At 39.9% G+C, this 27,965-nt stretch overlaps 1 protein-coding gene across 5 annotated transcripts in view; it reads left to right on the forward strand.

Moving 5' to 3' along the window:
- Positions 1-27,965, forward strand: part of synrg (synergin, gamma) — a 121,929-nt gene that overhangs the window by 19,947 nt on the left and 74,017 nt on the right. For 3 of the 5 annotated variants that reach the window (XM_060848019.1, XM_060848020.1, XM_060848021.1), the window contains exons 3-12: positions 4,786-4,916; positions 5,837-5,967; positions 6,660-6,765; positions 10,798-10,909; positions 14,218-14,490; positions 14,823-15,062; positions 16,988-17,065; positions 17,471-17,667; positions 24,168-24,422; positions 27,157-27,296. In XM_060848019.1, coding sequence (XP_060704002.1) covers positions 4,786-4,916; positions 5,837-5,967; positions 6,660-6,765; positions 10,798-10,909; positions 14,218-14,490; positions 14,823-15,062; positions 16,988-17,065; positions 17,471-17,667; positions 24,168-24,422; positions 27,157-27,296 — 1,663 coding nt within the window. The remainder of the gene's footprint in view (positions 1-4,785; positions 4,917-5,836; positions 5,968-6,659; positions 6,766-10,797; positions 10,910-14,217; positions 14,491-14,822; positions 15,063-16,987; positions 17,066-17,470; positions 17,668-24,167; positions 24,423-27,156; positions 27,297-27,965) is intronic. The other 2 variants (XM_060848022.1, XM_060848023.1) reach the window with 1 other exon arrangement.

Genomic DNA, 27,965 nt, shown 5'->3' on the forward strand with positions numbered 1-27,965 from the left:
CCCTGCACATCCACCAATATCATTTATTGTATCCGTTGCTCCTGATGCGGTCTCCTCTACACTGAGGAGACTGGATGCCTCCTAGCAGAGTGCTTTAGGGAATATCTCAGGGTCACCCGCACCTATCATCCACAATGCCCTGTGGCCCAATATTTCAACTTCCCCACCCACTCAGCCGAGGTCATGGAGGTCCTGGGCCGCCTTCACCGCTGCTCCCTCACCACCTGACGCCTGGAGGAAGAACGCCTCATCTTCCACCTCGGAACACTTCAACCCCATGGCATCAATGTGGATTTCACCAGTTTCCTCATTTCCCCTTCCCCCACCTCACCCTAGTTCCAAACTTCCAGCTCAGCACCGTCCCCATGACTTGTCCTACCTGCCTATCTTCCTTTCCACCTATCTATTCCACCCTCCTGTCTGACCTATCACCTTCATCCCCACTCCCATTCACCTATTGTATTCTATGCTACTTTCTCCCCACCCCCCCTCATTTATCTTTCCACCTTGCAGGCGCTCTGCCTCTATTCCTGATGAAGGGCTTTTGCCCGAAACGTCGGATTTCCTGCTCATTGGATGCTGCCTAACTGCTGTGCTTTTCCCACACCACTCTAATCTAGAATCTGGTTTCCAGCATCTGCAGTCATTGTTTTTATCACATTGTTTTTGCCTAATAAATTAAACTGCATTTATTTAAGTGCAAGGGGCCTAACAGGGAAAGCAGATGAGCTCAGGGCATGTTTAGGAACATAGGACTGGGATATCATAGTAATTATAGCAGCATGGCTGAGGGATGGGCATGACTGGCTTAATGCTCCAGGATACAAATGCTACAGGAAGGATAGAAAGGGAGGCAAGAGAGGAGGGAGAGTGGCGTTTTTGATAAGGCATAGCATTACAGCTGTGCTGAGGGAGGATATTCCTGGAAATACATCCAGGGAAGTTATTTGGGTGGAACTGAGAAATAAGAAAGGGATGTTCACCTTCTCGGGATTGTATTATAGACCACCTATAGTTGGAGGGAAATTGAGAAACAAACTTGTAAAGCGATCTCAGCTATCTGTAAGAATAATAGGGTGGTTATGGGAGGGGGTTTTAACTTTCCAGACATCGACTGGGACTGCCATAGTGTTAGGGGTTTAGATGGAGAGGAATTTAAGTGTGTACAAGACAATTGTCTGATTCAGTATGTGGATGTACCTACTAGAGAGGGTGCAAAACATGACCTATTCTTGGGAAATAAGGCAGGGCAGGTGACTGACTTGGGGGAGCACTTTGGGGCTAGCGACCACATTTCTATTAGATTTAAAATAGTGATGGAAGTGGATAGACCAGATCTAAAAGTTAAAGTTCTAAATTGGAGAGAGGCCAATTTTGACGGTATTAGGTAAGAATGTTCAAAAGCTGATTGGGGGCAGATATTCGCAGGTAAAGGGAAGGCTGAAAACTGGGAAGCTTTCAGGAATGAGAAAACAAAAGTCCAGAGACAGTATATTCCCAGTTAGAGTGAAAGGAAAGGCTGGTAGGTATAGGGAATGCTGGATGACTAAAGAAATTGAGGGTTTGGTTAAGAAAAATGAGGAAGCATATGTCAGGTATAGTCAGGATAGACCGACTGAATCCTTAGAGTATAAAGGCAGTAGGAGTATACTTAAGAGGGAAATCAGGAGGGCAAAAAGGGGACATGAGATAGCTTTGGCAAATAGATTTATGGAGAATCCAGAGGTATTTTACAAATACATAAAGGACAAAAGGGTAACTAGGGAGAGAATAGGGCCCCTCAAAGATCAGCAAGGCAGCTTTTGTGTGGAGCCGCAGAAAATGGGGGAGTTACTAAATGAGTATTTTGCATCAGTATTTACTGTGGAAAAGGATATGGAAGATATAGCCTGTAGGGAAATAGATGGTGACACCTTGCAAAATGTCCATATTACAGAGGAGGAAGTGCTGGATATCTTGAAACGAATAAAAGTGGATAAATCCCCAGGACCTGATCAGGTGAACCCTGTGGGAAGCTAGAGAAGTGACTTCTGGGCCTGTTGCTGAGAGATTTGTATCATTGATAGTTATAGGTGAGGCGCTGAAAGACTGAAGTTTGGCTAACGTGGTGCCACTGTTTATGAAGGGTGGTAAGGACAAGCCAGGGAACTATAGGCCAGTGAGTCCGACATTGGTGGTGGGCAAGTTGTTGGAGGGAATCCTGAGGGACAGGATGTACATGTATTTAGAAAGGCAAGGACTGATTAAGGATAGTCAACATGGCTTTGTGCGTGGGAAATCATGTCTCTCAAACTTGATTTGAGTTTTTTGAAGAAGTAACAAAGAGGATTGAGGGCAGAGCAGTAGATGTGATCTGTATGGACTTCAGTAAGGCTTTCAACAAGGTTCCACATGGGAGACTGTTTAGCAAGATTCGATCTCATGGAATACAGGGAGAACTAGCCATTTGGATACAGAACTGGCTCAAAGGTAGAAGACAGAGGGTGGTGGTGGAGGGTTGTTTTTCAGACTGGAGGCCTGTAACCAGTGGAGTGCCACAAGGATCGGTGCTGGGTCCTCTACTTTTTGTCATTTACATAAATGATTTGGATGCGAGCATAAGAGGTACAATTAGTAGATTTGCAGATGACACCAAAATTGGAGGTGTAGTGGACAGCGAGGAGGGTTACCTCCGACTACAACAGAATCTTGACAAGATGGGCCAATGGGCTGAGAAGTGGCAGTTGGAGTTAAATCAGATAAATGCAACGTGCTGCATTTTGGGAAAGCAATTCTTAGCAGGATATATACACTTAATGGTAAGGTCCTAGGGAGTGTTGCTGAACAAAGAGACCTTGGAGTGCAGGTTCATAGCTCCTTGAATGTGTAGTCACAGGTAGATAGGATAGTGGTATGCTTTCTTTTATTGGTAAGAGTATTGAGTACAGGAGTTGGGAGATCATGTTGCGGCTGTACGGTACATTGGTTAGGCAACTGTTGGAATATTGCATGCAATTTTGGTCTCCTTTCTATCGGAAAGATGTTGTGAAACTTGTAAATCTTTTCTGAACCCTTTCAAGGATGTTGCCAGGGTTGGAGGATTTGAGCTATAGGGAGAGGCTGAACAAGCTGGAGCTGTTTTCTCTGGAGCATCAGAGGCTGAGGGGTGACCTTATAGAGGTTTACAAAATCATGAGAGGCCTTGTTCGGATAAAAAGACAAAGTCTTTTCCCTGGGGTCGGGGAGTCCAGAACTAGAGGGCGTCGGTTTAGGGTGAGAGGGGAAAGATATAAAAGAGATGTTTTCACGCAGAGGGTGATATGTGTATGGAATGAGTTGCCAGAGAAAGTGGTGGAGGCTGGTACAATTGCAACATGTGAAAGCTATTTGGATGGGTATATGAATAGGAAGGGTTTGGAGGGATGTGGGCTGGGTGCTGGCTGGTGGGACTAGATTGGGTTGGGATATCTGGTCGGCGTGAATGGGTTGGAACAGAGGGTCTGTTTCCATGCTGTACATCTCTGACTCTTTTTTTTATAGCTCAGGTTGAGGTTCTTGATGTAGGTTTGCTCGCTGAGCTGGAATGTTTGTTTTCAGATGTCTGAAAATGAACCTTCCAGCTCAGTGAGCAAACCTGCATCCAGGAATATGTCTACTATAAGCTAGTATTGGAAAAATATTATCATTGGGTTGGGCCTATTTTGAAAAAGTAGCATACAGTGACGCTAGGTTGCCCTAGTCAGCAAATGGGAATCTGAATAGCAACTATTTCTTCTGTAGTAGAATTAATGTGGGCATGAATCATATGGTCAAAGCTCATCATAGCAAATAAAATATTCTCTAAAATCTCAGTGAATCTTGGTAGGTAAATCAGAATATTGCGATCAGTTTCTCTAAGATACTCCCACACCCTGTGATTTTCATTGGTTGCAGATGCATTCACATATACAAACAGGCAATGTATGTTCCCTTATCAAGGAAATCAAAACATCGAGAATGTTAATGGAAGGGGGCAGACTACCAGGGCAACTCTCACCATGATGAAGAAAACATTTTCAGGTGTTCCTGTTTTTGCTTGCTCTCCAGTATAATTCTTCCAGGGAAGAATGGGTGTTGAATGAGAACCAAATCCAGTTGAGTGAGCTACAATGATTAAAGTAATACATTACAATGTCTATTTGCACACTAACACACATTATCAAGGCTCACCCTTGAATAGTCAAATGCTGTCAAGCTTTATCTTAACATACGTTGTCACATTCAGGAGTGGAAGTAAGAGAATAGAAGAAAAAAAGTCAGAATATGTTGATTAATTTTATTCACATAGGCTCTAATGATTACAAACAATGTTTTATGCTCATTCCTTGGCCTTTGGTATTGCGTATTTTACTGCTGACTATAAATAATTAAATTAATTGTGTTGAGGATATTCATCAGTTGCATACGAAACCATTAAATACTGTCCACTCTTGGAAAAACTAGTTGGTATTTTAAACATTTTGAGATCTAAGTTTTTGTGAGGGTTAAAACTGTAACAATATTGTGTGACTGTGACATCTCAATTTGTATGTCATGAATGACTGTGTAGTTTGTGGTATACCACAGTATATTACAGACTCAAAAGCTAAATAATGTTTTTCCTAACATTTTGCATTATGTGGTTTAGTTATACAGCTGTATTAAGTACTAGAGTGTTTCTGATGATGTTCCACTAATTGCTGTGTTATTCTTTTGGTTTTTGTTTTCATAAAGCTGTCTTTGAGAGTTTAAGTGAAGATTTTTATTTCACTCTGTGTCACTGTGTAGGAATGATGTCAATACAACAGCAGCAGCAATCACAGGGATTTCCTATGGTACCTGTGATGCAGCCCAACATACAAGGCATGATGGGAATGAATTTTGGTTCACAGATGCCTCCAGGCGCAATACCCATGCAGGTAATTCAGTAATGACTATTTGATTCGTGCAGGAATATGTTCTTTTTTATTCAAATGTAATATTTTGAATCTATTATTTTTGTTTGCATTAAGGTACAAGGTCAAATATGTTGGAAAGGTGGGATACAAGATACAGTTTCCTTTTGGGTGGCGTTTTCAATCTTGGCACAGCAAATGTGGAGAGGTGCTAACATCTGGGACTTTTCTGGGGAATATCAGAGTGTCAATCTCAAACATTAATTGAATAATGTAAAGAGTTGTATGGAATTCACCTGCTCAATCTCTAAAGTGTGAATTGCTTGGAGGAATTTGGAGGGGAGCAGACAATGCTCATCATGTTTCCAAACCTCCTCACCTGCCGGGTCCAAAGTTGTAGAAGAGGAAAATCTATTAAATACATTTTTACTAATGTCTGTTTTTCCTTTTACTGTGCCCCCTCACCCACTCAAACTGGGCAAGGTCATAGTGACATTTTGTGGCTATAGATTTGTTGATGCAACAGATCTACCCCCTGCTGTGTGTAACACTGTTCAGAGTTAGCCCTGGGATAGATTACTTGCACTTATTTATTGACTGGTATAATTTAAATGCATTATCAAAATGAATATAGGTTTTGTTAATAGAGTTGCAATCGAATGTTTATTTAAAGGGTACACTTGGATGTCAATTGATTTCCCATTTGTTGTACAATGTTCGCTTAATTATTAACAACTTGCTCAAGGAATTATTGAGCTGCCATGGTGATGTTTGTATCACTAGACATATTATGCAGTATTATTGAACAAGAAGTAGCGGGTACAAGAGAGGTTAGTAGGTTCTGCTCCTGTATTGAAATGACAAGGCAAGCAAGTTGGATTGAATGACCTATTTTCTTTCTGTTCTCATTCAGGAATACTATTTAAATATTTTATTCCCTCTAGAGTGGAATGGCAATGGGACCAATGCCGCCAGCTGGAATGACATTTATGCCGCAGCATCATTACATGGGGATGCGTCCTTCTCCTCCACAATACACACCAGATATGCAAAAGCAGTTTGCTGAAGAGCAGCAGTAAGATGGTTTTCTGCTCCTGAATTAATTTGGAGTTGTGATATAACTTATTGTCTCTTTTTTAAAACATGTTCAAAATGAAGCTATAGTTTTACTTAGCTTCAGGAGTGGATATGGTACTTCATTGAACAATGATGAATTGTGATTGAAGATATTGATCAACTGGTTAGCTGGTTTCAAACCTAGAAATTCTTACTTTGAGATTTTCTAACTTCTTTTTCTGAAATGCAGCAAGTCCAAACATAAAATGCAGCAGCAGAGCCCTTAAAATGGATTATTGAGTCACTTGTTTTATTGCAGCATATAAATGGTTACACTTTTCTTTCACTGACAGTGATTATTTGTCTCTCTCTGCACACCCCTGTGTATGCTCAAATACTATTAGTTGTAATGTATCAGGAGAATTTCTACTTGTGCTCATTGCTGTTTGTACTGCCCAAATGTAGACCGTACTTAAGGATAATAAAACGGTGAGAAATTCTTGATCTTTGGTTGAAATATTTGTGTTGAAATGACTGACATTTTGATAGCTTATTCCAATGCAAGGTAACCCAGTTGGTGTAATTTAAAAGTTTGCATTAGACAATTTTATTATAAAGTGAAAATTAAGAAATAGTGCAAACATCTCTGGACTAACCTATCACAGCAATCATCCACTGATATTTAGTCATTTGTCACTTGTGTTCCTTTAGGAAACGGTTTGAACAACAGCAAAGGATGATGGAAGAGGAGCGAAAGCGACGACAGTTTGAAGAACAGAAACAAAAGTTGCGTCTTCTGAGCAGTGTAAAGCCGAAGGTATTTCTCAGCAACGTTATACATGTGCTTTTATTCCAGATGGTTCAATTTATCTACCAAAAAAAAATCCTTCAGTCTTAATCTAATCATAAATTACAACAGATTTTTATTTACAAATGTTCTGTGTAATTTGATGCAAATTTCTACCAGAAGAGGTCTTGTTGGGTTGCGTTCAGTTGAGACAAAAATGATTAGAATAAAGAGAACTTAGAACCAGATTTGGTTACCATGAAGAAAAACAGATTAGCATCTTCAAACATTTAAAAAGATGTGTCCTGATAACTTAGCCAGTTTGATCAGTGCGTAGAGCTCCGGAAGGTGCTAGGTTTTCTATGCAGATTGTCCTGACTTAACTGAACTCTAAGGGGTGACAGCAGGGTTGATGGAAATAGAGTTCATACAATTAGCCAGAAAGTTAGCAAATGAAATATAGGATAAGATTCTTAATTCTAATGAACTCCTGTTGGAAATATGTGTGTGAATATACAGTGGACACAGGATGGAGCTTGGCAGTGATGCTAACATGAGTATGTAGCCTACTGTTAGCCCTTGTTGAAACTTACACATGTTAGTCATTTGGGTGAGCACACCCAAATTAACAGCTTCAAGAAAAGTGTAGTTATTCATAAATTATAGTCTAGGCTTCACTATCAGCTGTTTGTTACACTTACACTAGCCCATAGACTTTAATTGAATTGGAACTTCCAGCTATTAGAAAACTGAAACAGCGTGACACCCTCTATAAAGAATCTAGGACCTGAGCAAACAGGGTATTAGAATATAACAAAGCATACTTTGGAAGTTTTCCAAATTTTTTAAAAGTTCATTCTCAGACCTGGGCATTGCTGGTTAGGTCACTTATAGCTCATCGCTTGTTGGGTTAAATGCCCCTTTTAAATGTCAACCACAATGCTTTGAGTCTGGAGTCAACATAGTCAATAAGAGTGTGGTGCTGGAAAAGCACAGCAGATCAGGCAGCATCCGAGGGACAGGAGGGTCGATGTTTCGAGCATGAGTTTTTCAACAGGAATGTGTGAAGAGCTTACGCTCAAAATGTTGACTCTCCTCATCCTCGGATACTGACTGACAAGCTGCCCTTTTCCAGCACCACACTTTTTTTGACTCTGAGGACTGCAGATGTTAGAGAATACTTTTTCTCCTGGAATCAACATAGGTCATGCTGGGTAAGGATAGCAGTTAGCTTCCCTAAAGTAAACTAGTGAACCAGAGGTTTTTCTGCCAATAGTTTCAAGATCATCATTGGTCTCTTTAATTCCAGATTAATTCCGTCAACCAACTTTTTAAAAAAAAAATTGTTTGGATGCTACCTATTCAAGAATGGAGTTGATGGTTATGAGGATAGACAGGTTATCTAATTGGTACAAAAAGTGGGATTGTGATTATTGAATCATAGATAAGTATAGAATGTAGAGTCATAGAGATGTACAGCATGAAAACAGACCCTTCGGTCCAACCCATCCATCCCGACAAGATGTCCCAACCCAATCTAGTCCCATCTGCCAGCACCTGGCCCATATCCCTCCAAACCCTTCCTATTCATATACCCATCGAAATGCCTCTTAAATGTTGCAATTATACCAGGGCTCCACCCCTTCATCTGGCAGCTCATTCCATACACATACCATCCCCTGCGTGAAAAAGCTGCCCCTTACGTCTCTTTTTTATATCTTTCCCCTCTCACCCTAAACCTATGCCCTCTAGTTCTAGACTCCCTGACCCCAAGGAAAAGATTTTGCCTATTTACTGTATCCATGCCACTCATGATGTTGTAAACCTCTAAGGTCACCCCTCAGCCTCTGATGCTCCAGGGAAAACAGCCCCAGCCTGTTCATCCTCTCCCTATAGCTCAAATCCTCCAACCTTGGCAACATCCTTGTAAATCTTTTCTGAATCCTTTCAAGTTTCACAACATCTTTCCCATAGGAAGGAGACCAGAATTGCATGAAATATTCCAACAGTTGCCTAAACAATGTCCTGTACAGCTGCAGCATGGCCTCCCAACTCCTGTACTCAATACTCTGACCAATGAAGGAAAGTGTGCCAAATGCTGCCTTCACTATCCTATCTACCTGCGACTCCACTTTCAAGGAGCTATGAACCTGCACTCCAAGGTCTCTTTGTTCAGCAACACTCCCTAGGACTTTACCATTAATTGTGTAAGTCCTGCTAAGATTTGCTTTCCCAAAATGCAGCACTGTGCATTTATCTGAATTAAACTCCATCTGTCACTTCTCAGCTCATTGGCTCATCTGGTCAAGATCCTGTTGTAATCTGAGGTAACTCTCTTCGCTGTCTACTGCACCTCCAATTTTGGTGTCACCTGCAAACTTATTAACTGTACCTCTTAGCTCACATCCAAATCGTTTATGTAAATGACAAAAAGTAGTGGATCCAGCACCGATCCTTGTAGCACTCCACTGGTCACAGGCCGCCAGTCTGAAAAACAACCCTCCACCACCGCCCTCTGTCTTCTGTTTTTGAGCCAGTTCTGTATCCAAATGGCTATTCTCCCTGTATTCCGTGAGATCTAACCTTGCTAATCAGTCTCCCATGGGGAACCTTGTCGAACGCCAAGTTGAATAGTGTATTAGATTAGATGAATAGCCTGAAGTTTTTCTTCCTAATGAAGAATGAGAGCTTTTAAAGGTAACTGTGATCTAATTTATTTGTCAAGAAATCAATGATAATAGAAATTGTACATCGTTTTTAAGGGATCAAACTTGATAGGCAAAGTGATTTTATTTTCGTTTGTATAATTCTGGGTTTATTTCATTACTTTTTGACTTTCTCTGTCATGCTGTGCTTTCTACATTTATTCCTTGATGGGTAGCCATAAAATCAACTGCTGATAGTTGAGAGAATAGCTATGTGCAATCTTCCTGACTCTGAGGGGAATTTCTATTTATGACTGCTCCATGGCTGATATTAGGCAGTTTTTTTTTCAGTTTCAAGTAAGAGAGAACAATATAAGTAATTCTCCTCCCCACCTCATTATCACAATGGGAAAGTTTGATCTGTAATCAGATCTCTACAGTTTCCCTAGGCTCTGGCATGGTTTCCTCAGTATTTTTTTCTATTGTCTGTTGTTTCACCCTCTCCCTGATGAGAAATATAAAGTATCTTAAATCATTATTTAGAACATTGCAGAAAGAAACTAGAATTTAAGTGTTTAAAAAGTATACTTTTTATATGAAGTTCTTGTTGTGGTTCTGTTCGCCGAGCTGGAAGTTTTTGTTGCAAACGTTTCGTCCCCTGGCTAGGTGACATCATCAGTGCTTTGGAGCCTCCTGCGAAGCGCTTCTTTGATGTTTCTTCCGGTATTTATAGTGGTCTGTCCTTGCCGCTTCCGGTTGTCAGTTTCAGCTGTCCGCTGTAGTGGTTGGTATATTGGGTCCAGGTCGATGTGTTTGTTGATGGAGTTTGTGGATGAATGCCATGCCTCTAGGAATTCCCTGGCTGTTCTCTGTCTGGCTTGCCCTATGATAGTGGTGTTGTCCCAGTCCCAGTTGTTCGACTGGGACAACACCACTATCATAGGGCAAGCCAGACAGAGAACAGCCAGGGAATTCCTAGAGGCATGGCATTCATCCACAAACTCCATCAACAAACACATCGACCTGGACCCAATATACCAACCACTACAGCGGACAGCTGAAACTGACAACCGGAAGCAGCAAGGACAGACCACTATAAATACCGGAAGAAACATCAAAGAAGCGCTTCGCAGGAGGTTCCAAAGCACTGATGATGTCACCTAGCCAGGGGACGAAACGTTTGCACCAAAAACTTCCAGCTCGGCGAACAGAACCACAACAACGAGCACCCGAGCTACAAATCTTCGCACAAACCTTGAATATGAAGTTCTTCCTAATTTTGTTTTTGCATTCTAATTAAGATAGAAGAAAAGAGCGCTTTTCTTTTTTTTTAGATATACTATTTCTAGATTTAATACCATAATTTTATTTATTATTTATAACACATCCATCGATTTCTATTTCATTCTGCTTTCAGCTTGGGGAAAAGAACCGGGATGATGCCTTGGAAGCCATTAAAGGAAATCTTGCTGGATTCACAAGGGATGCAAAGTTGCACCCAGGCCCTACTTCACTTCCTAATAAATCAGGTAACTGTATTAACATAAAGGAATAAAGCTTCTCCAATAGTAAATGACTCATATGGTTACATATTTCTAGAATCTAACCTGACAGATGCTCTTTTCCGTGCGTTAACTTGTGGAAAGAGCTTTACTGACTTTAAATAAAACAACCATTCATTTTTTCCGTTCCCCATTGCCTGGGCATATTCAACTGGTGCAGGAATAATTTTCTGCTGCAAATCAGCCTGTGGTAATGAGTAGGATGTTGATTTATCTTTTTGCATACCACGTTTTACTGCATCTCCTTGATTGGATTGAATGGAAATTTTATGCTTCCAATATTCCATCAGATGCACAATATTGAACAGGAGAGGTGTGGGGCTTAAAGTTTAGGTAACACGTTGGAGATATTTATCAGCTAATGACTTGGCAAAGCAACTGAGGATGCACTGGAAGTTCTCTCTAAATTACAATCTTTTAAGATCAGAAAATAAAAGGTTATTGATTAACTAAAGCCCTTTAAGCAATAAATTGGTATTTTAAATATGCCATGGACAAAATAACTTCATTTTGACCTCCCCAGTGTACTTGGAAAATGTTTAAAAATATTGAGTTTCGTTTTTTGACCCCGTAACTTTGCAACAGTACCCACTGCAAAGACCTTTCTCTCTGTGCAACCTACTACTGGGAGTGTTTGGCTTCCAGACTTTAAACTACAGTATCAAAGCCTCTGTTTACACCTCACCCCCAACCATCCCAATCTCCACCCTCTCCTGCAGTGGTTTCGATGGCCTAGTTGATAAATTCAATGATTGACGTATTACTAAGCTCATAAAATATGAAGGTCCAAGGCTTGGTCTCCAGTACATGCTGAGATAGCTGTCTTCAAGTGGGCAGTGATGGGAGTCCAAACATTGGGCTCAACAATCATAGATAGATAAAGAAATACAATCTGTTTTCCTCTTCCTGGATATATGTGGGGCATGAAGTAATACTGAATCATTGAATGTGACACTACCAAGCAGGATCAAAAATTTTGGCTTGAAATGTAAACCATGGATCTATATCCCAGCATTTTTGATGCAGCTTATAATTTTAAAATTCTGAGTGCAGACTTCCCTATTAATACAGATTTCAAATACTCTAAAACTAGCCTCTCTTGCTCCTGGTGCTGTATCCTTATGAGTTTGGGCAATTGTCTTATTTGTTTAAATCGCTTTGCCCAAGGCATCTATCCTCATTGCCAAGATGTTTTGTGCTTTTGAAATGACTATAACGTCCTGTCCTCAATATCATGTATAAATATACAGTGTCACTACATTGGTTGTATTCCTGAATTTAATTGTATATTTGTAATGTAAGATTGCAGTTATACAGTTAGTAATAAATGTGGAAATCTAACTCACTATTTTATCGTGTTGTGGTTGCAACTAATCTGTTCTATCAGCCAGACTGCATCTAACAGCATGGCTCCGAGTTCGTTAATAAGACACGAGGGAATATGATTTGTGCTTTCTCATGTGTTAAGAATACTAACAAGTTTACACAAACTCTTTTGCTTCCCTGCAAATCTTGGCTGCGTTTTGTAAGACTCTGGGGACGAGGAAAGTATAATTACAATGAAAAGCTGCTGCAATATTTGGAGATCATTTCTGACTTAGTACAGTTAGTGTTGGTTATTCTAACACTTCAATAAAATGCGAAACAGACTAGCTGGAGAGAAGCTTTAATCAGTTAGTTGAAAGAAAATTCTGTAGATAACAACACAATGTTCTCTTGACTTTTGTCATTTTTCTCCTAAACTATTGCTGCTATGATGTTATTTTATATTTTTATTGCAGTAATCTGCATCCAAATCATGCTCCATTTACAGACCAACACTATTATTTTAAATGATGCTATGTTCAAAATGTGCCTACTGCGTAGATTTTTGCTAGGGTTGATTCTGAATAGCTAATCAGCATTGTCATGTTGCTAATGTACACTCTAATTTTGTTCTAGCGCAGCATGTATGTATCCAGTTGTTTAACTGGCTCTTATAAATACCAGTTGGCAGGAGGGGAATTAATGGTTTTTACATTCATTGTAAATATATTTGAGAAATTTACCCAAATTAAAAGCTGGGTGCCAGTTCCAGGAACAATGATCCCAGGTAACAGTTTGGTCTCTTCACAATGTCTAATACTCATCTCTCTTTTATTGCTGCTTCTCTCACTATGCAACTAATTTGCTAGTTGCAAACCAAGCTTGTTAACACTTATCCAGTATTCAGAGCTTCTGCTGTTATTTTAATCATTGGAAACTTTCCTGTTCTTGTGTATTACATCAGATTCAAGAACTAGTTTAGTAAGCATAGGCCCAGTAAATGAAAACTGATGTGATTTAAAACAATATGACTTCGGAATTTTTTTTATTACAAGGTGACAGTTGATTTTGTGGAAATTAAATAGATTTATGGGATTGCAGTTGCTGGCACTATGTTGTTCTCTTCTTCAGTGCCAAGTGTAAATTATCTTTATTTGTTGAGCCCAACAATTGATGAAGCTTTGTTTCCTGTCACTGGAATTGTTTCTTGTGCAATATTGCATTTTCATTAAATGGCTGTCTACGTTGGCAATGTTTGTGCTGGCCTTCCTACTTTAACTTACTAACCTTCTTATTGGTTTCACACGATTACTGCATATTCTCAAGTAACAGTCGAACTTCTGTAAAAGTCAACCACCAATGTTTGGCCAAAAAGATCTAACTTGGTTCTACGTATCTGTTTGCTGCAAAAGTCATACATGCCCTAATGCAAACCTGATCTTTGGGAAGCAACTGTTCAGCTTTTCGTGTTTGCACAGAATAATAAAGATACTTTTTGGTTCCCTTTGCACTAGTTTTGGGTGTGTTTGTGTTACACTCTAACCTGGCAACTCTATGATTAGCTGATGAAATAATGTCAATGGTTAAGTACCAAGATGATGGGAGAGACTGGATTTCAACCTCATGAAGATATCATTCATTTATGTTACATTTTTGGCTAAACATTTGGTCTCAAAAACATGACTTTTACATGAGTAAATATGACATCAATTCTCTTACACATGAACGAAAGTGAGGTTTTATTTCTAGATTTAGAAGAGGGAGTTTTTTGTATATGTAAATTTTTAGTCTTCATTTTGGAAAAAGCTACCATAATTTGTTTTCTATCATGTTTTTAGAAATAGATGTGTTGTTTCTTGTGTAAAGGGTCTTTTTTATTCTCATTTACCTTTTATATACCTGTATTTTTTTAATTCTTTTAGTTTGCTTGATTTCTATGTTGCCTTATTTTGATTTATCCATTTTTACAGATGCTCCCCAGTCATCCCTATCAGCTGTCCCTCCTTCCCAATCCCCTGCCTTTCCTGATGATGAAGAATTCAGTGACTTTATTCAAGGGCCTGAATCTGCCGCACCTGCGGCTCCCACCAGTTTCCAGTCCTTCCAACCCTTCCACCCCACATTACAGTCTGGGCTGCAGTCTGAGCAGGCTGCAGTTCCAGCGCAGCCTGTTACTTCAGCCCATCCCTCAGCTGCAGTTTCATTGTATGCTACAGCAGGGCATTCAGCAAAAAACAGCCAAGGTAACAAGTGCAAAACTTATTTTAAATTATACAAAACTTTATGCTTTTAAAACACTCATATTTATGAGATTTTGTAGTTGATAGATTTTAAATTCTTCAAGCTTGTTTATTAGTTCTCTTCGCCTGATAGAACATTTGCAATGATCAGTTTTTAGATTTTTGTTTCTTTGTGCAAGAGCAAGGCACTTGATTTTTTTAAAAAAAATTAATTGTTACCAATTCTTCAGGGATTGGGGTGCGTAATTTTAGATTCTGAGACTTCAATGAAGCATAGTTTGTGTTTTTTGCTATACTAAGCGAGGAAACACTTCTTCCACCTCCTGTTTATTTAGGCCCTTCATTGGAGGAGAAAATGTTTGCTTCCTGTGATCTCAGCATGCCTAAGCAGGCAAATGTTAAATTTAACCAGTCTCAACCCTTGGCTGACATTGGGTCTAAAGCCTCAGTCTCAACTCAGTTTCAGCCCAGTGCCAAGGCCTGTAACTGGGCCATCCAAACTGAGAACCTCGCTGGTGTATTCACAACAGACAGGCCAAAGGATCCCGAACCAGAGACAGCTGCCAAAGAGAGTGGTGAGCAAACTTGCTTTTGTTTTTAATTTTCTTCAATCATTTGCCAAGATTCTGCAAAATCAGGAAAATTAAAACTTTCAATTTCTTTAACCTATCAACATTCCTTCTTGAACTTTTCTTATCATGCAGTTGTCTTTGTAATCTATTATGATTTACTGCTGTTCAATGACAGGCCTTTGTAACTCAAAGCTGTTCAACATCCATTGAACTTCATTCAAGGAATGCTGCTTTACAGCTGTGTAAAACAGGATTCCTTGCTATAAAATCACTCATCAACATATCAGTTTAAAAAAAGATACATTATACATTGCAAGTCATATTTAAATTTTGCACGTGCTCTTGTTAGTCAAAGAGAAATATAAATACATCTTGCAGTAAATTTCTTTCTGGAGCTGTGATTGTAAAGGTAATACTAGATAAATCTCTATATCGAATATCTGTGCAGTGTGTTCCTGACTGGATTTTGAGTTTTGGTGTATTGATTATAGATGTACAGCAGTTCACGGATGAATGCATTTCTTCTTAGTTCAAGTTCTTGAGATTTATGTTTGATTGGCTCAATGATTTTAAAATAAACCATCTTCTGTTGAACTTCTGTTTGTTGACTTCAGAGTATTTGAATTGTAATTCTTAGCAAATGTGTCTGGAATAATTTTTCAAGTGCTTTGACATGAGAAGGTATGTGTTTTTTTAAAAGCTTTAGCTGCCGGAGAGTTTAAGGCCAAGCTTCGACATGTGATTTGTGTTTGATTGTACCTGCTTCATCTCCTCTTTTTAATAAAAAGCACTCTCTTCTTAATATTTCTCCTCAAATGATTTAAAGGTTTGCTAAATAAATGACCTGGATAAATTAAGATGTCTATTACCATGATCTCATTTTTGTCATAACATATAATTCAGTACATGTCCACCAAAAGTATTCTGTTTGGTATATCACTACTTGTGTTTAATGTAACGAGATTACCAAATTGGCATTCATTTACTGTGTCTTAAGCTCTACATTCATGTTACTATTTCTCAGGCATTACTCATCGGAAACTTTAGGTAAAGCATGAATTTCCTTTTCATTATTGAAGTCTTGTCAGATTTCATTGATTTTGGCATTTCCAAGTTTTAGTGAGGGAACCCAGAGTACAGATTTATAAAAATATCAATCAAATTTCTCTGACAAAGGATGCGATCAGTAATCTAGTGATGCAACTATATTTACAGGTATGTTATGGGAACAAGCATGTCTCAAAATTCTTTGAGCAGACAATTTAATTATTTTAAAAGTAGAAGTGGGTTGCAGTGTATTGATGCCTCCTTACCATAATGGGTTCCAGCACAACAGTATGAAGGGGTGTGATTTTGAGTCTGTGATTTCTTTGTTCCTCATCAGCAATGCTGTGGAGGTGTACTGGGTCGAAGTCAGGTGAAAGCCAGAAGAGAAAGTGATTGTGCTCATTCTTGTACTTCCTGTTGTTTCAGGGTAAAATTGGAGGAGATTTTGGAGTCTATGGAGTATGGAGAATTGCATGAATTCAGTGGGGCATAGATCAGGGGCTGACACCTTTAGAGAGAAACACTGGCTCCCATTTCAAAAAGTAACTTAATTAATTCCCTTAGGAAGTGATAACAGATTCTTGCACAATTTTTAATGAAATATTCTACACTTGATCCCTACACTTTCAATTTGTCAGCCAATGGGGAAAGAAACTGATAAATGTAGTACTCTTACAATTTACTAAAAACAAAGAACTCAAATACCTTTTGTTTCATCTAACTGTTCTTTTTGGACATTTTTCAGAAATTCTGAATCTGAGCCCGGCAGGGTGATTGAATATGCCACAATGCTGCTTTCATTTTAAAAGTACTTTTTGAGTTATGACTTGCGCACATGTCATTTATATGTTACTATGTAATTTATTTATTTTATTCCTTAGGAGTAGGAGTGTACCCTACCCAGGAAACAATTCAGCCAATGTTACCACCTTGGCTTTTCAATGACAATCTTGTCCCAGGTATAGTACACTTCATGACTGTTTAAAATTCTCGCTGCTAGTGGTGATTAATGCTGGTAGTTGGTCAGTATTCATAATTTCTAATATCCAGTTCTGTGATCTGACTTCACAGTTTTCATTCCATGACAATTACACATTTAAACAATCCAACTATATGTAGTGTATCCCAAGCAAGTTAATTATAATTTAAAGCTGCATGCACTTTCTGAATTTGGTGATTTGTAAATTCCTCCTATTCCCCAGTATCCCTAATTGTATCATGTTTGCAGTGATATCTTGGTTGTTCGGTTATGGATCGATTTACTGATCTTGCAACTCAGCGCAATGCATGAGGCTGGGGTTTGAATATTTATTTGAGTTTGAATGCATTCCTGATGTGCATATTTACAAAATCTATTTAAACAGAACTCTACAAGAAAGTTCTAGAAGCTACTCTTACCCCAGCGGGCATTGATACAGCAAAGCTTTACCCAATTCTTCTCTCGTCTGGATTGCCAAGGGAGATGCTGGGTCAGATATGGGCTTTTGCCAATCGCGCCACACCAGGCAAACTTACGAAAGAGGAGCTGTACACTGTATTGGCTATGATAGCTATGTCGCAGGTAGTGTAACATTGCACATAAATTAACTGATTTTTAAAACTGAACAATCTGTTGGACTATATTATAATTTTCAAATGAACTGTTTATATTACAGAATTTTTGGATTGCTGAATCAGATGATTGCTGAATGCATTTTTTAATTTTCAAATTTAGAATGGAGATTATTCAACACTTAGTAATGTTGCAGGGGGTTCAGGATTGGCAGTTAAACATTCAAGGGTTTACAACTTATCAAAAAGAAAGGGATCCAAAGAAAGGGAATTCTTGGAATGCTTACAGGATGGCTTTTTGGAACAGCTTGTCATGGAGCCCACAAGGGAGCAAGCTATTTTGGACCTAGTGCTATGTAATGAACAGACTTTTATAAAAGATCTTAAAGTAAGGGAACTCTTAGGAAGCAGCGATCATAATATGGTAGAGTTCAGTCTGCAGTTTGAAAGAGAGAAGGCAAAATTAGATGTAATGGTGTTACAGTTAAACAAAGGTAATTATGAGGGCATGAGAGAGGAACTGACGAAAATCGACTGAAAGCAGAGCATAGCAGGGAAGACAGTAGAGCAAAAATGGCAGGAGTTTATGGATATAATTGAGGACACAGTACAGCGGTTCATCCCCAAGAAAAGAAAGATTATCCGGAGAGGGATTAGACAGCCATGGCTGAGAAAGGAAGTCAGGAAATGTATCAAAGAAAAAGAGAGATCCTATAAAGTGGCCAAGAGCACTGGGAAATCAGAAGATTGGGAAGGCTACAAAAACAAACAGAGGATAACAAAGAGAGAAATAAGGAAAGAAAAAAATCAAATATGAAGGTAGGCTAGCCAGTAATATTAGAAATGATACTGCGACACAGCTACGTTTAAACTAAGTAGCGGGGGGGAGGGAACAAACTGGATGTTTAAGAAGGAAATTGGAGGGAAAGTTAGAACAAGGGAAGTCAAGAAAGACAACTGTATTAATGAGGCAGAAAACTCAAAGGGATCATGCTGGAAGGTTAAGTGAAATAGGAGTTGATGGGAAGGGTGAGGGCAGTAACAAATTAAAAATACTATACATGAATGCATGAAGCATTAGAAATAAGATGGATGAGCTTGAGGCTCTTTTGGAAGTTGGCAGATACAATATTGTGGGGATAACTGCGACGTGGCTTCAAGTGGACAGGGCCTGGGAAATGAATATTCAAGGCTACACGTGCTAACATAAGGACAGACTGACGGGCAGAGGGGGTGGGGTGGCCATGTTGGTAAGGGATGATATTCAGTCCCTTGTGCGGCGGAACCTAGAATCAGGGAATGTAGAGTCAGTATGGATAGAGCTGAGAAATACTAAGGGTAAAAAGATCCTTTTGGGAGTTATCTACAGGCCCCCAACTGTAGTCTGGATGTCGGATAGAAGTTAAATCAGGAGCTGAAATTGGCCTGTCGCAAAGATGTTACGACAGTTGTTATGGGGGATTTTAACATGCAGGTAGACTGGGAGAATCAGGATGGTATTGGACCTCAAGAAATAGACTTTGTGGAGTGCCTCAGAGATGGATTCTTGGAACAGCTGCTGCTGGAGCCGACCAGGGAGAAGGCAATTCTGAATCTGGTATTGTGCAACGAACCAGAATTGGTCAGGGACCTTGAAGTGAAGGAGCCATTGGGGAGTAGTGACCATAATACAATAAGCTTCAATCTGCAATTTGAGAGGGAGAGGGTACAATCAGAAGTGACAATATGTCTGTTGAATGAAGGAAACTATGGAGCTATGATGGAGGAGCTGGCCAAAGTTCAATGGTACAATACCTTTAGCAGGAATGACAGTGGAGGAACAATGGCAGATGTTTCTGTGTATAATGCAGAAGATGCAGGATCAGTTCATTCCAAAAAGGAAGAAAGATCCCAGGAGGAGGCATGGGTGGCCGTGGCTGACTAGGGAAGTTAAGAAACTTATAAAGTTAAAGGAGAAAAAGTATAACATAGCAAAGATGAGTGGGAAAACGGAGGACTGGGAAGTTTTTAAAGAATAACAGAGGATTACTAAGAAGGAAATATGCAGAGAAAAAAATGAGGTACGATGGTAAACTGGCCAATAATATAAAGGAGGATAGTAAAAGTTTTTTTTAGGTATGTGAAAGGCAAAAAAAATGGTTAAGACTAAAATTGAGCCCTTGAAGACACAAACAGGGGAATATATTACGGGGAACAAAGAAATGGCAGAAGAATTGGATTGGTACTTCAGATCGGTGTTCACTGGGGAAGACACCAGCAATCTCCCTGAGATAACAGTGGCTGAAGGACCTGAACTGAAGGGAATTTATATTTGCCAGGAATTAGTGTTGGAGAGACTGTTAGGTCTGAAGATTGATAAGTCCCCGGGGCCTGATGGTCTACGTCCCAGGGTACTGAAGGAGGTGGCTCAAGAAATCATGGATGTGTTGGTGATTATTTTCCAGAGTTTGATAAATTCGGGATCGGTTCCTGCGGATTGGAGGATGGCTAATGTTATACCAGTTTTTAAGAAAAGTGGGAGAGAGAAAGCAGGAAATTATAGACCAGTTAGTCTGACCTCAGTGGTGGGAAAGATGCTGGAGTCTATTATAAAGGATGAAATTACGGCACATCTGGATAGTAGTAACAGGATAGGTCAGAGTCAGCATGGATTTATGAAGGGGAAGTCATGCTTGACTAATCTTCTGGAATTTTTTGAGGATGTAACTCTGAAGATGGACGAGGGAGATCCAGTGGATGTAGTGTACTTGGACTTTCAGAAAGCTTTTAATAAAGTCCCACATAGGAGGTTATTGAGCAAAATGAGGGTGCATGGTATTGGGGGCAAAGTACTAACTTGGATTGAAAGTTGGTTGGCTGATAGGAAACAAAGAGTAGTGATAAACGGCTCCATTTCGGAATGGCGGGCAGTGACTAGTGGGGTACCGCAGGGATCAGTACTAGCACCGCAGCTTTTTACAATATATGTTAACGATATAGAAGATGATATTAGTAATAACATTAGCACATTTGCTGATGATACTAAGCTGGGTGGCAGGGTGAAATGTGATGAGAATGTTAGGAGATTACAGGGTGACCTGGACAAGTTAGGTGAATGGTCAGATGCAGTTTGATGTGGATAAATGTATGGTTATCCACTTTGGTGGTAAGAACAGGAAGGCAGATTACTACCTAAATGGAATCAATTTAGGTAAAGGGGCAGTACAGAGAGATCTGGGTGTTCTTGTACACCCGTCATTGAAGGTAAGCATGCAGGTACAGCAGGTAGTGAAGAAGGCTAATAGCTTCCTTCCTTCATAACAAGAGGGATTGAGTATAGAAGCAAAGAGGTTCTTCTGCAGCTGTACAGGGCCCTGGTGGGACCACACCTGGAGTACTGTGTGCAGTTCTGGTCTCCAAATTTGAGGAAAGACATTCTGGCTATTGAGGGAGTGCCGCGTAGGTTCACGAGGTCAATTCCTGGAATAGCGGGATTACCTTACACTGAAAGGCTGGAGAGACTGGGCTTGTATGCCCTTGAGTTTAGAAGACTGAGAGGGGATATGATTGAGACATATAAGATTATTAAAGGATTGGACACTCTGGCAGCAGAAAACATGTTTCTGCTGATGGGTCAGTGCCGAACCAGAGGACGCAGCTTAAAAATATGGGGTAGACCATTTAGGACAGAGATGAGGAGAAACTTCTTCACCCAGAGAGTGGTGGCTGTATGGAATGCCCTGCCCCAGAGGGCAGTGGAGGCCCAGTCTCTGGATTCGTTTTAAGAAACAGTTGGATAGAGCTGTCAAGGATAGTGGAATCAAGGGTTATGGAGATAAGGCAGGAACAGGATACTGATTAAGGATGATCAGCCATGATCATATTGAATGGTGGTGCAGGCTCGAAGGGCAGAATGGCCTACTCCTGCACCTATTGTCTATTGTCTAAAAGTTTCTTTCAAGACATAAGAAACAAACGACAGGCAAAAGTAGACATTGGACCACTTCAAACTGATGCTGGAAGGCTAGTGATGGGAGATAAGGAAATAGCTGGAGAACTTAATAAGTACTTTGCGTCAGTCTTCACAGTGGAAGACATGAGTAATATCCCAATAATTAAAGGGAGTCAGGGGGCTGAGTTGAGTATGGTTGCCATTACGAAAGAGAGTGCTAGAAAAGGTAAAAGGTCTTAAAATTGACAAATCTCCTGGCCCCGATGGGCCACATCCTAGAGTTCTGAGGGAGGTGGTTGAGATCTTTCAAAAGTCACTGGAGTCAGAGATTGGAAGACTGCTGTTGTAACCCCCTTGTTCAAGAAAGGATCAAGACAAAAGATGGTAAATTATAGGCTGATTAGCCTAACCTTGGTTGTTGGTAAAATTCTAGAATCCATCATTAAGGATGAGGTTTCTAAATTCTTGGAAGAGCAATGTTGGATTAGAACAAGTCAACATGGATTTAGTAAGGGGAGGTCGTGCCTGACAAACCTGTTAGAATTCTTTGAAGAGGTGACAAGTAAGTTAGACCAGGGAAACCCAGTAGATGTGGTCTATCTAGACTTCCAAAAGGCCATTGATAAGGTGCCACACGGGAGGCTGCTGAGTAAGGTGAGGGCCCATGGTGTTTGAGGTGAGCTACTGGCATGGATTGAGGATTGGCTGTCTGACAGAAGGCAGAGAGTTGGGATAAGAGGTTCTTTTTCAGAATGGTAGCAGGTGACAAGCGGTATCCCACAGGGTTCAGTGTTGGGGCCGCAGCTGTTCACGTTTTATATTAATGATCTGGATGAAGGGAGTGGGGGCATTCTAGCGAAGTTTGCCGATGATACAAAGATAGGTGGGCAGGCAGGTAGTACTGAGGAAGTGGGGAGGCTGCAGAAGGATCTAGACAGTTTGGGAGAGTGGTCCAGGAAATGGCTGGAATTCAATGTGAGCAAATACGAGGTCTTGCACTTTGGAAAAAAGAGTACAAGCGTGGACTACTTTCTAAACGGTGAGAAATTTCATAAAGCCAAAGTACAAAGGGATCTGGGAGTGCTAGTCGAGGATTCTCTAAAGGTAAACATGCAGGTTGAGTCTGTGATTAAGAAAGCGAATGCACTGTTGTCATTTATCTCAAGAGGGTTGGAATATAAAAGCAGCGATGTATTACTGAGACTTTATAAAGTTCTGGTTAGGCCCCATTTGGAGTACTGTCCAGTTTTGGGCCCCACACCTCAGGAGGGACATACTGGACATACGTGTCCAGTGGAGATTCACACTGAGGAACAGCTGAGGATCCTGGGATTGTTCTCATTGGAGTTTAGAAGGTTAAGGGGAGATCTAATAGAAACTTACAAGATAATACATGGCTTGGAAAGGGTGGACGCTAAGAAATTGTTTCCGTTAGGAGGGGAGACTAGGACCTGTGGGCACAGCCTTAAAATAAGAGGGGTCAATTCAGAACAGAAATGCGAAGACATTTCTTCAGCCAGAGAGTAGTGGGCCTGTGGAATTCATTACTGCGGAGTGCAGTGGAAGCTAGGACGCTAAATGTCTTCAAGGTAGAGAATGATACATTCTTGATGTCACAAGGAATTAAGGGCTACGGGGAGAATGTGAGTAAGTGGAGTTGAAATGCCCATCAGCCATGATTGAATGGCGGAGTGGACTCGATGGGCCGAATGGCCTTGCTTCCACTCCTATGTCTTATGGAATCAGGTGTTCATTTGGATCTTGAGGACCTGTTGACTGATATTTACCATCTTGCCACAGATTATTGGGTGAAATTATCCAATTTATTTACAATCCACAATCTTTTTGAATGTAACAAGAAAATACTATGGATGGTAGAAATCTGAGAAAAACAGAAATTTTGGTAAATACTCAACTTATCTACCCATCTCTGTGGGGTTTCCTGGAAATGTAGTCATTCCTCAGCAAAGCAGCAAAATGGTTAGGGGAGTATGAGTAAGGCAAGAATAAAGGGATAGGGTGGAAGGCAGGAAAGACAAAACAAATGATGGTGCAGGTAGGGAGAGATAGGTTTGGAGAAAGTAACTTGGGAAAGCAGCATAACCAATATCTGTGCAAAATAAAATGAGGTACATGTTATGAATCTCATGAAATTTTCACTTCCTGTCACCTATTATTTATATATAACAGTTTCTGATGATGTTTGAATCTTCTCCATAACATGTAATCTCAATTTAAGAAAAATGTATAGTCTTCCTTTGAAAATAGTGTTAGATTACAATTAATCATCAGTAACCTAGCAGCCCTTACTCATGACAGTGAATAATTAATAATGGAATTACTGACATAAGATTGCCATTATGATAGACGATCTTTATGTAAGTTAATTATGCCTATTAACTGTGTAAAATATTATGCTTGGTAAGTAACCAGATTCAATTGGAAATTTCAGAAGCCTGATTTGATATAAGGTTGCATTTATACTGGAATATTGTGGGGGAAAATGTCTGTAATTTGTCCATTGTCATTTTAATTCTACTTTCTAATAGTCAGTGTTTTCTTTTCTCCCCGGCTGCCAGAGAGGCATACCTGCACTGAATCTTGAAAATCTCAACCAGTTTCCATCTGCTCCAATTCCTACGTTAAGTGGGACTGCATTGACTTTGCCTCCTTCAGTGCCACAACAACCTATGATGTCAGTGCCAGCTGGTGGAAATGTATCTATGTCTGTTCATCCAGGCCAGTCTGCGGTCGGAATGAATCTTCCTGTACCAGTAGGTGGCAGTACGACTCAAGTTTCCAGTGGCTTTGTGACTTCTTTCCCTGGCAGCCAGGTAAGTACGAATGGTATTTTTATGCAGCCATTTTTTGTTCACGAAGTACAGTAAATTAGAATCAAAAGCACACTAATCCTGTGATTAAGAACTGATTAAGAAAGTATTATGAATTACTAACAAAAATAAGGACAAGTGCTGAGGTAATCGTGTGTAATATCCTGTTACCTTGGCCTTAACAATGAATATACAGCAGGTCACTTCACCTGTACTCAGTATTCTGTACTGCACAGCAATCCCTTCTACATCTAATACACTTGAGATGATAAATAGAAACAAGAATAGAATTTTGAAGAAATTGAACAGTACAATTGCAGCTGACTCTCAAAAACCTACAAAAGTAACAGCTAAAAGGCAAGAAAGCTTTCAATGCCAAATCATAGATTCCAATAGATTCACCATTCTCTGGCTGAAGACATTTCTCGTTATCTCCATTCTAAAAGGTCTTCCTTTTACTCAACTGCTGTGCCCTCTGGTCCTAGTCTCTCCTACCAATGGAAACATCTTCCCAATATCCACTCTGTCCAGACTATTCAGTGTCTATAAGTTTCAATTAGTTCCCCCTCATCCTTCTAAATTCCATCGAGTCTAGAACCAGAGTCCTCAAATGTTTCTCATATGTTCAGCTTTTCATTCCTGGGACCATTCTGTGAACCACTTCTGAACCTGCTGTAGGGCCAGTACATCCTTCCTGAGATATGGGGTCCAAAACTGCAATTAATACTCCAAATGTGGTCTGACCAGAGCCTAAGAGCGCCTCAGCAGTACACCCCTGCTTTTATATTCAAGTTCTTCCAAAATAAATGCCAACATTGCATTTGCCTTCCTAACTACTGACTCAACCTGCAAGTTTAACCTGAGAGAATCCTGGACTAGAACTTTCAAGTCTCTTTGCACTTCAGACTTATGAATTTTCTGCCCATTTAGAAAATAGTCCCTGCTTTTATTCTTCCTAGAAGAGTGCATGACCTCTCCATTTCCCACACTGTACTCCATCTGCCACTTCTTTGCCCACTCTCCTGATCTGTCTAAATCCATCTGCAGTCTCCCCTGCCTCCTCAATGCTACCTTTCCCTCTACTTATCTTTTGTATTGTCTGCAAACCTACCCAGAATGCCCTCCTTTCCTTCATCTAGATCATTAATGTATGAAGTGAAAGGTTGTGGTCCTAACACTGACCCTTACGGAGCACCAGTTGTTACCGGCTACCATCCTGAGAAAGACCTTTTTATCCCCACTGTCTGCATTCTGCCAAGTAGCAGGTTTCTATCCAAGTTAGCCCCTTGCGTCGGACACCATAGGACCCTTATCTCATTCAGAAGCCTCCTGTGTGCACCTTGTCACATGTTCATATACTGTCTTATAATGTATGATGCTGTACGATGTAAATTACTGACTGAACTCTGAAAGTTATGTGTCAACTTCTTGTAAACATTTTGAAATTATTACATCAGTTGTCAGCTTTTCATGTCAGCTTGTTGGACGTGCATCTGTTCTGAAATCGTTGGCTTTGTGTTAGGGTGCAATTCTATAAATAATGACAGCCATTGCAGTACCTTACATAAAGAATTGTTTTTGTTATTGAGCCCAGACACGGAACTACTTGCTTCTGAACTGTCCTTCGTGACTGAACCCAATCCTGTTCATGCTCTGTCCTCACACCCATACAATTTCTGTTAGTAGGCACTGATCAGGAGCTGGGTATCCTGGTTGATGTTTCCCTATCCACCAGTGTATGTTCTGTTTCCTTATAGTTTTGAACTGCTGTAACTGCTCAAGGACTCTGATTTGTTTTGGCAGACCAATGCAGCTCAACCAGAAGAAATAAGCTATGTGGTTATCACTGGAAAAAGGAATGACTATTTAATGAAAAGCATTATTAAAAAATAAACATTAAGATTTTCGAGTCAAGAACTTTTGTTTTAAAGGATTAGCTGTTTGCCGAAGGTGTTTTTCACAGCACCAGATATTTTAATAAGAATGTCTGTTGGAGGCTAGACTCCTTAAACTAGTGTTTGCAACTATCAGTTCATGTGAATTGTCAAGGTTTACCATAAAAGTAAACCAAGTATGTTAATTTTTAAGTCACTCACCAGGATTTTTAGAAGAATCATTCAGATTCTTCTGACAGCTTGTTTGATATCTCAGAGCTCCTCATTAAAAACCGAAAGTAATAGGGTTAAATCCCTGAGATGTCATCCATGGGATGACAATTTAGGAATACATAGGCCCAAAGGCCATGGTTTTTCTGTCCAATCAGTGAATCAGCCTTTTGTTTAAAAAAAAGAAACGGGCTTGAAATTTTGAAGTAAAAATAAACACAAAATGCTGGTTCGTCAGCATTTGAGAAGAAGAAAGGCCAAGCAGATCCTGCAGTAACCTGCCACTTTGACTGTTTCAGACATTTTCTTGTTCTTTCTCAAAGAACTGTCATTTTAAGATAGCCTTCAATGTTGGGACTGCAGCCTCTTTAATCTCTATAATCTCGACTCTGGTGAAATTGTGTGAAGCCTAAAGTATCTAATTCAGTGTTGTTTATTAAAAATGTGCAAGCTGCTCATGAATTGTTTGTGTTTTGACTACTGGTTAGAGCATCCATGTGGGATGCTGGTTACATTATGAATATGTCTAGTAAATTTTGAGATAATCAAAAATAGTATACAAATCAATACAATAGCAGTAACTGAACAATAATTAACATATGTTAAACACTAAAACTTTCCCTTTTATCCAGCCTGCAAAATCTGACGATGATGATTTCCAGGAGTTTCAGGAGGCTCCCAAGCCTAACACAGTTGATGACTCATTCAAGGGATTCAAGAACGAAATCTCTGGAAGTTTATCAAAAACTGCAACCTCACAGAGCACAATCAGGTCTGACCTATTGACATGAGCTAGTTATCTTCGTGTTAGATCTAACCAATTGATATTTCCAGTGGCCAACATAATAAACCAAACAGCCCACCAATGCTGTTTCTTCAAAGGAGTTATCAGACTTATGCTCAATGGCTTCCTTCTGTTCTTCTGTGACTCTGAGACCAAGAGCATCTTTGTTATTAGCTTTTGAATCTGCTGTGTTTTCTTTCTCCTTGCCAAGCTTGAGCAATTTGTGTACAGAGTAACCTCGATTATCCGAACAGCACGGGCAGGGAGTATTTTGTTCGGGTAATCGAATGCCGGATAGCACAGTTTATTCTAGCGTCAGGACCTTGTGATCCTGTTCAGATAATCCAAAATTCGAATAATCAACATTCGGAAATTGAGGTTCCTCTGTAATTCGTCTCATCCCATCATAAACACTCTCTCTGCATAGTGTGATTCATGTTCTTGTGAATTTTGATTTTTTTGTCTGTCTGAAAATCCTGTTTGGTTACTTATCCATGCACTGCTTTCTTCACTGCATCCCTCCAGCACCCAGTTTTCTTCCTGCTTCTCCCTTACGGCTATAATTCATGTTCATGATGAGACTCTAATTGGAGCATGTTACTCAAGTATCTTTATTGACAGAAAGGTGGAAAGAAATTGAGTATCAGCTCCATTTCC

This window comes from Hemiscyllium ocellatum, chromosome 31 (assembly GCF_020745735.1).
Source record: "Hemiscyllium ocellatum isolate sHemOce1 chromosome 31, sHemOce1.pat.X.cur, whole genome shotgun sequence".
In the NCBI taxonomy this organism is placed as follows: domain Eukaryota; kingdom Metazoa; phylum Chordata; class Chondrichthyes; order Orectolobiformes; family Hemiscylliidae; genus Hemiscyllium; species Hemiscyllium ocellatum.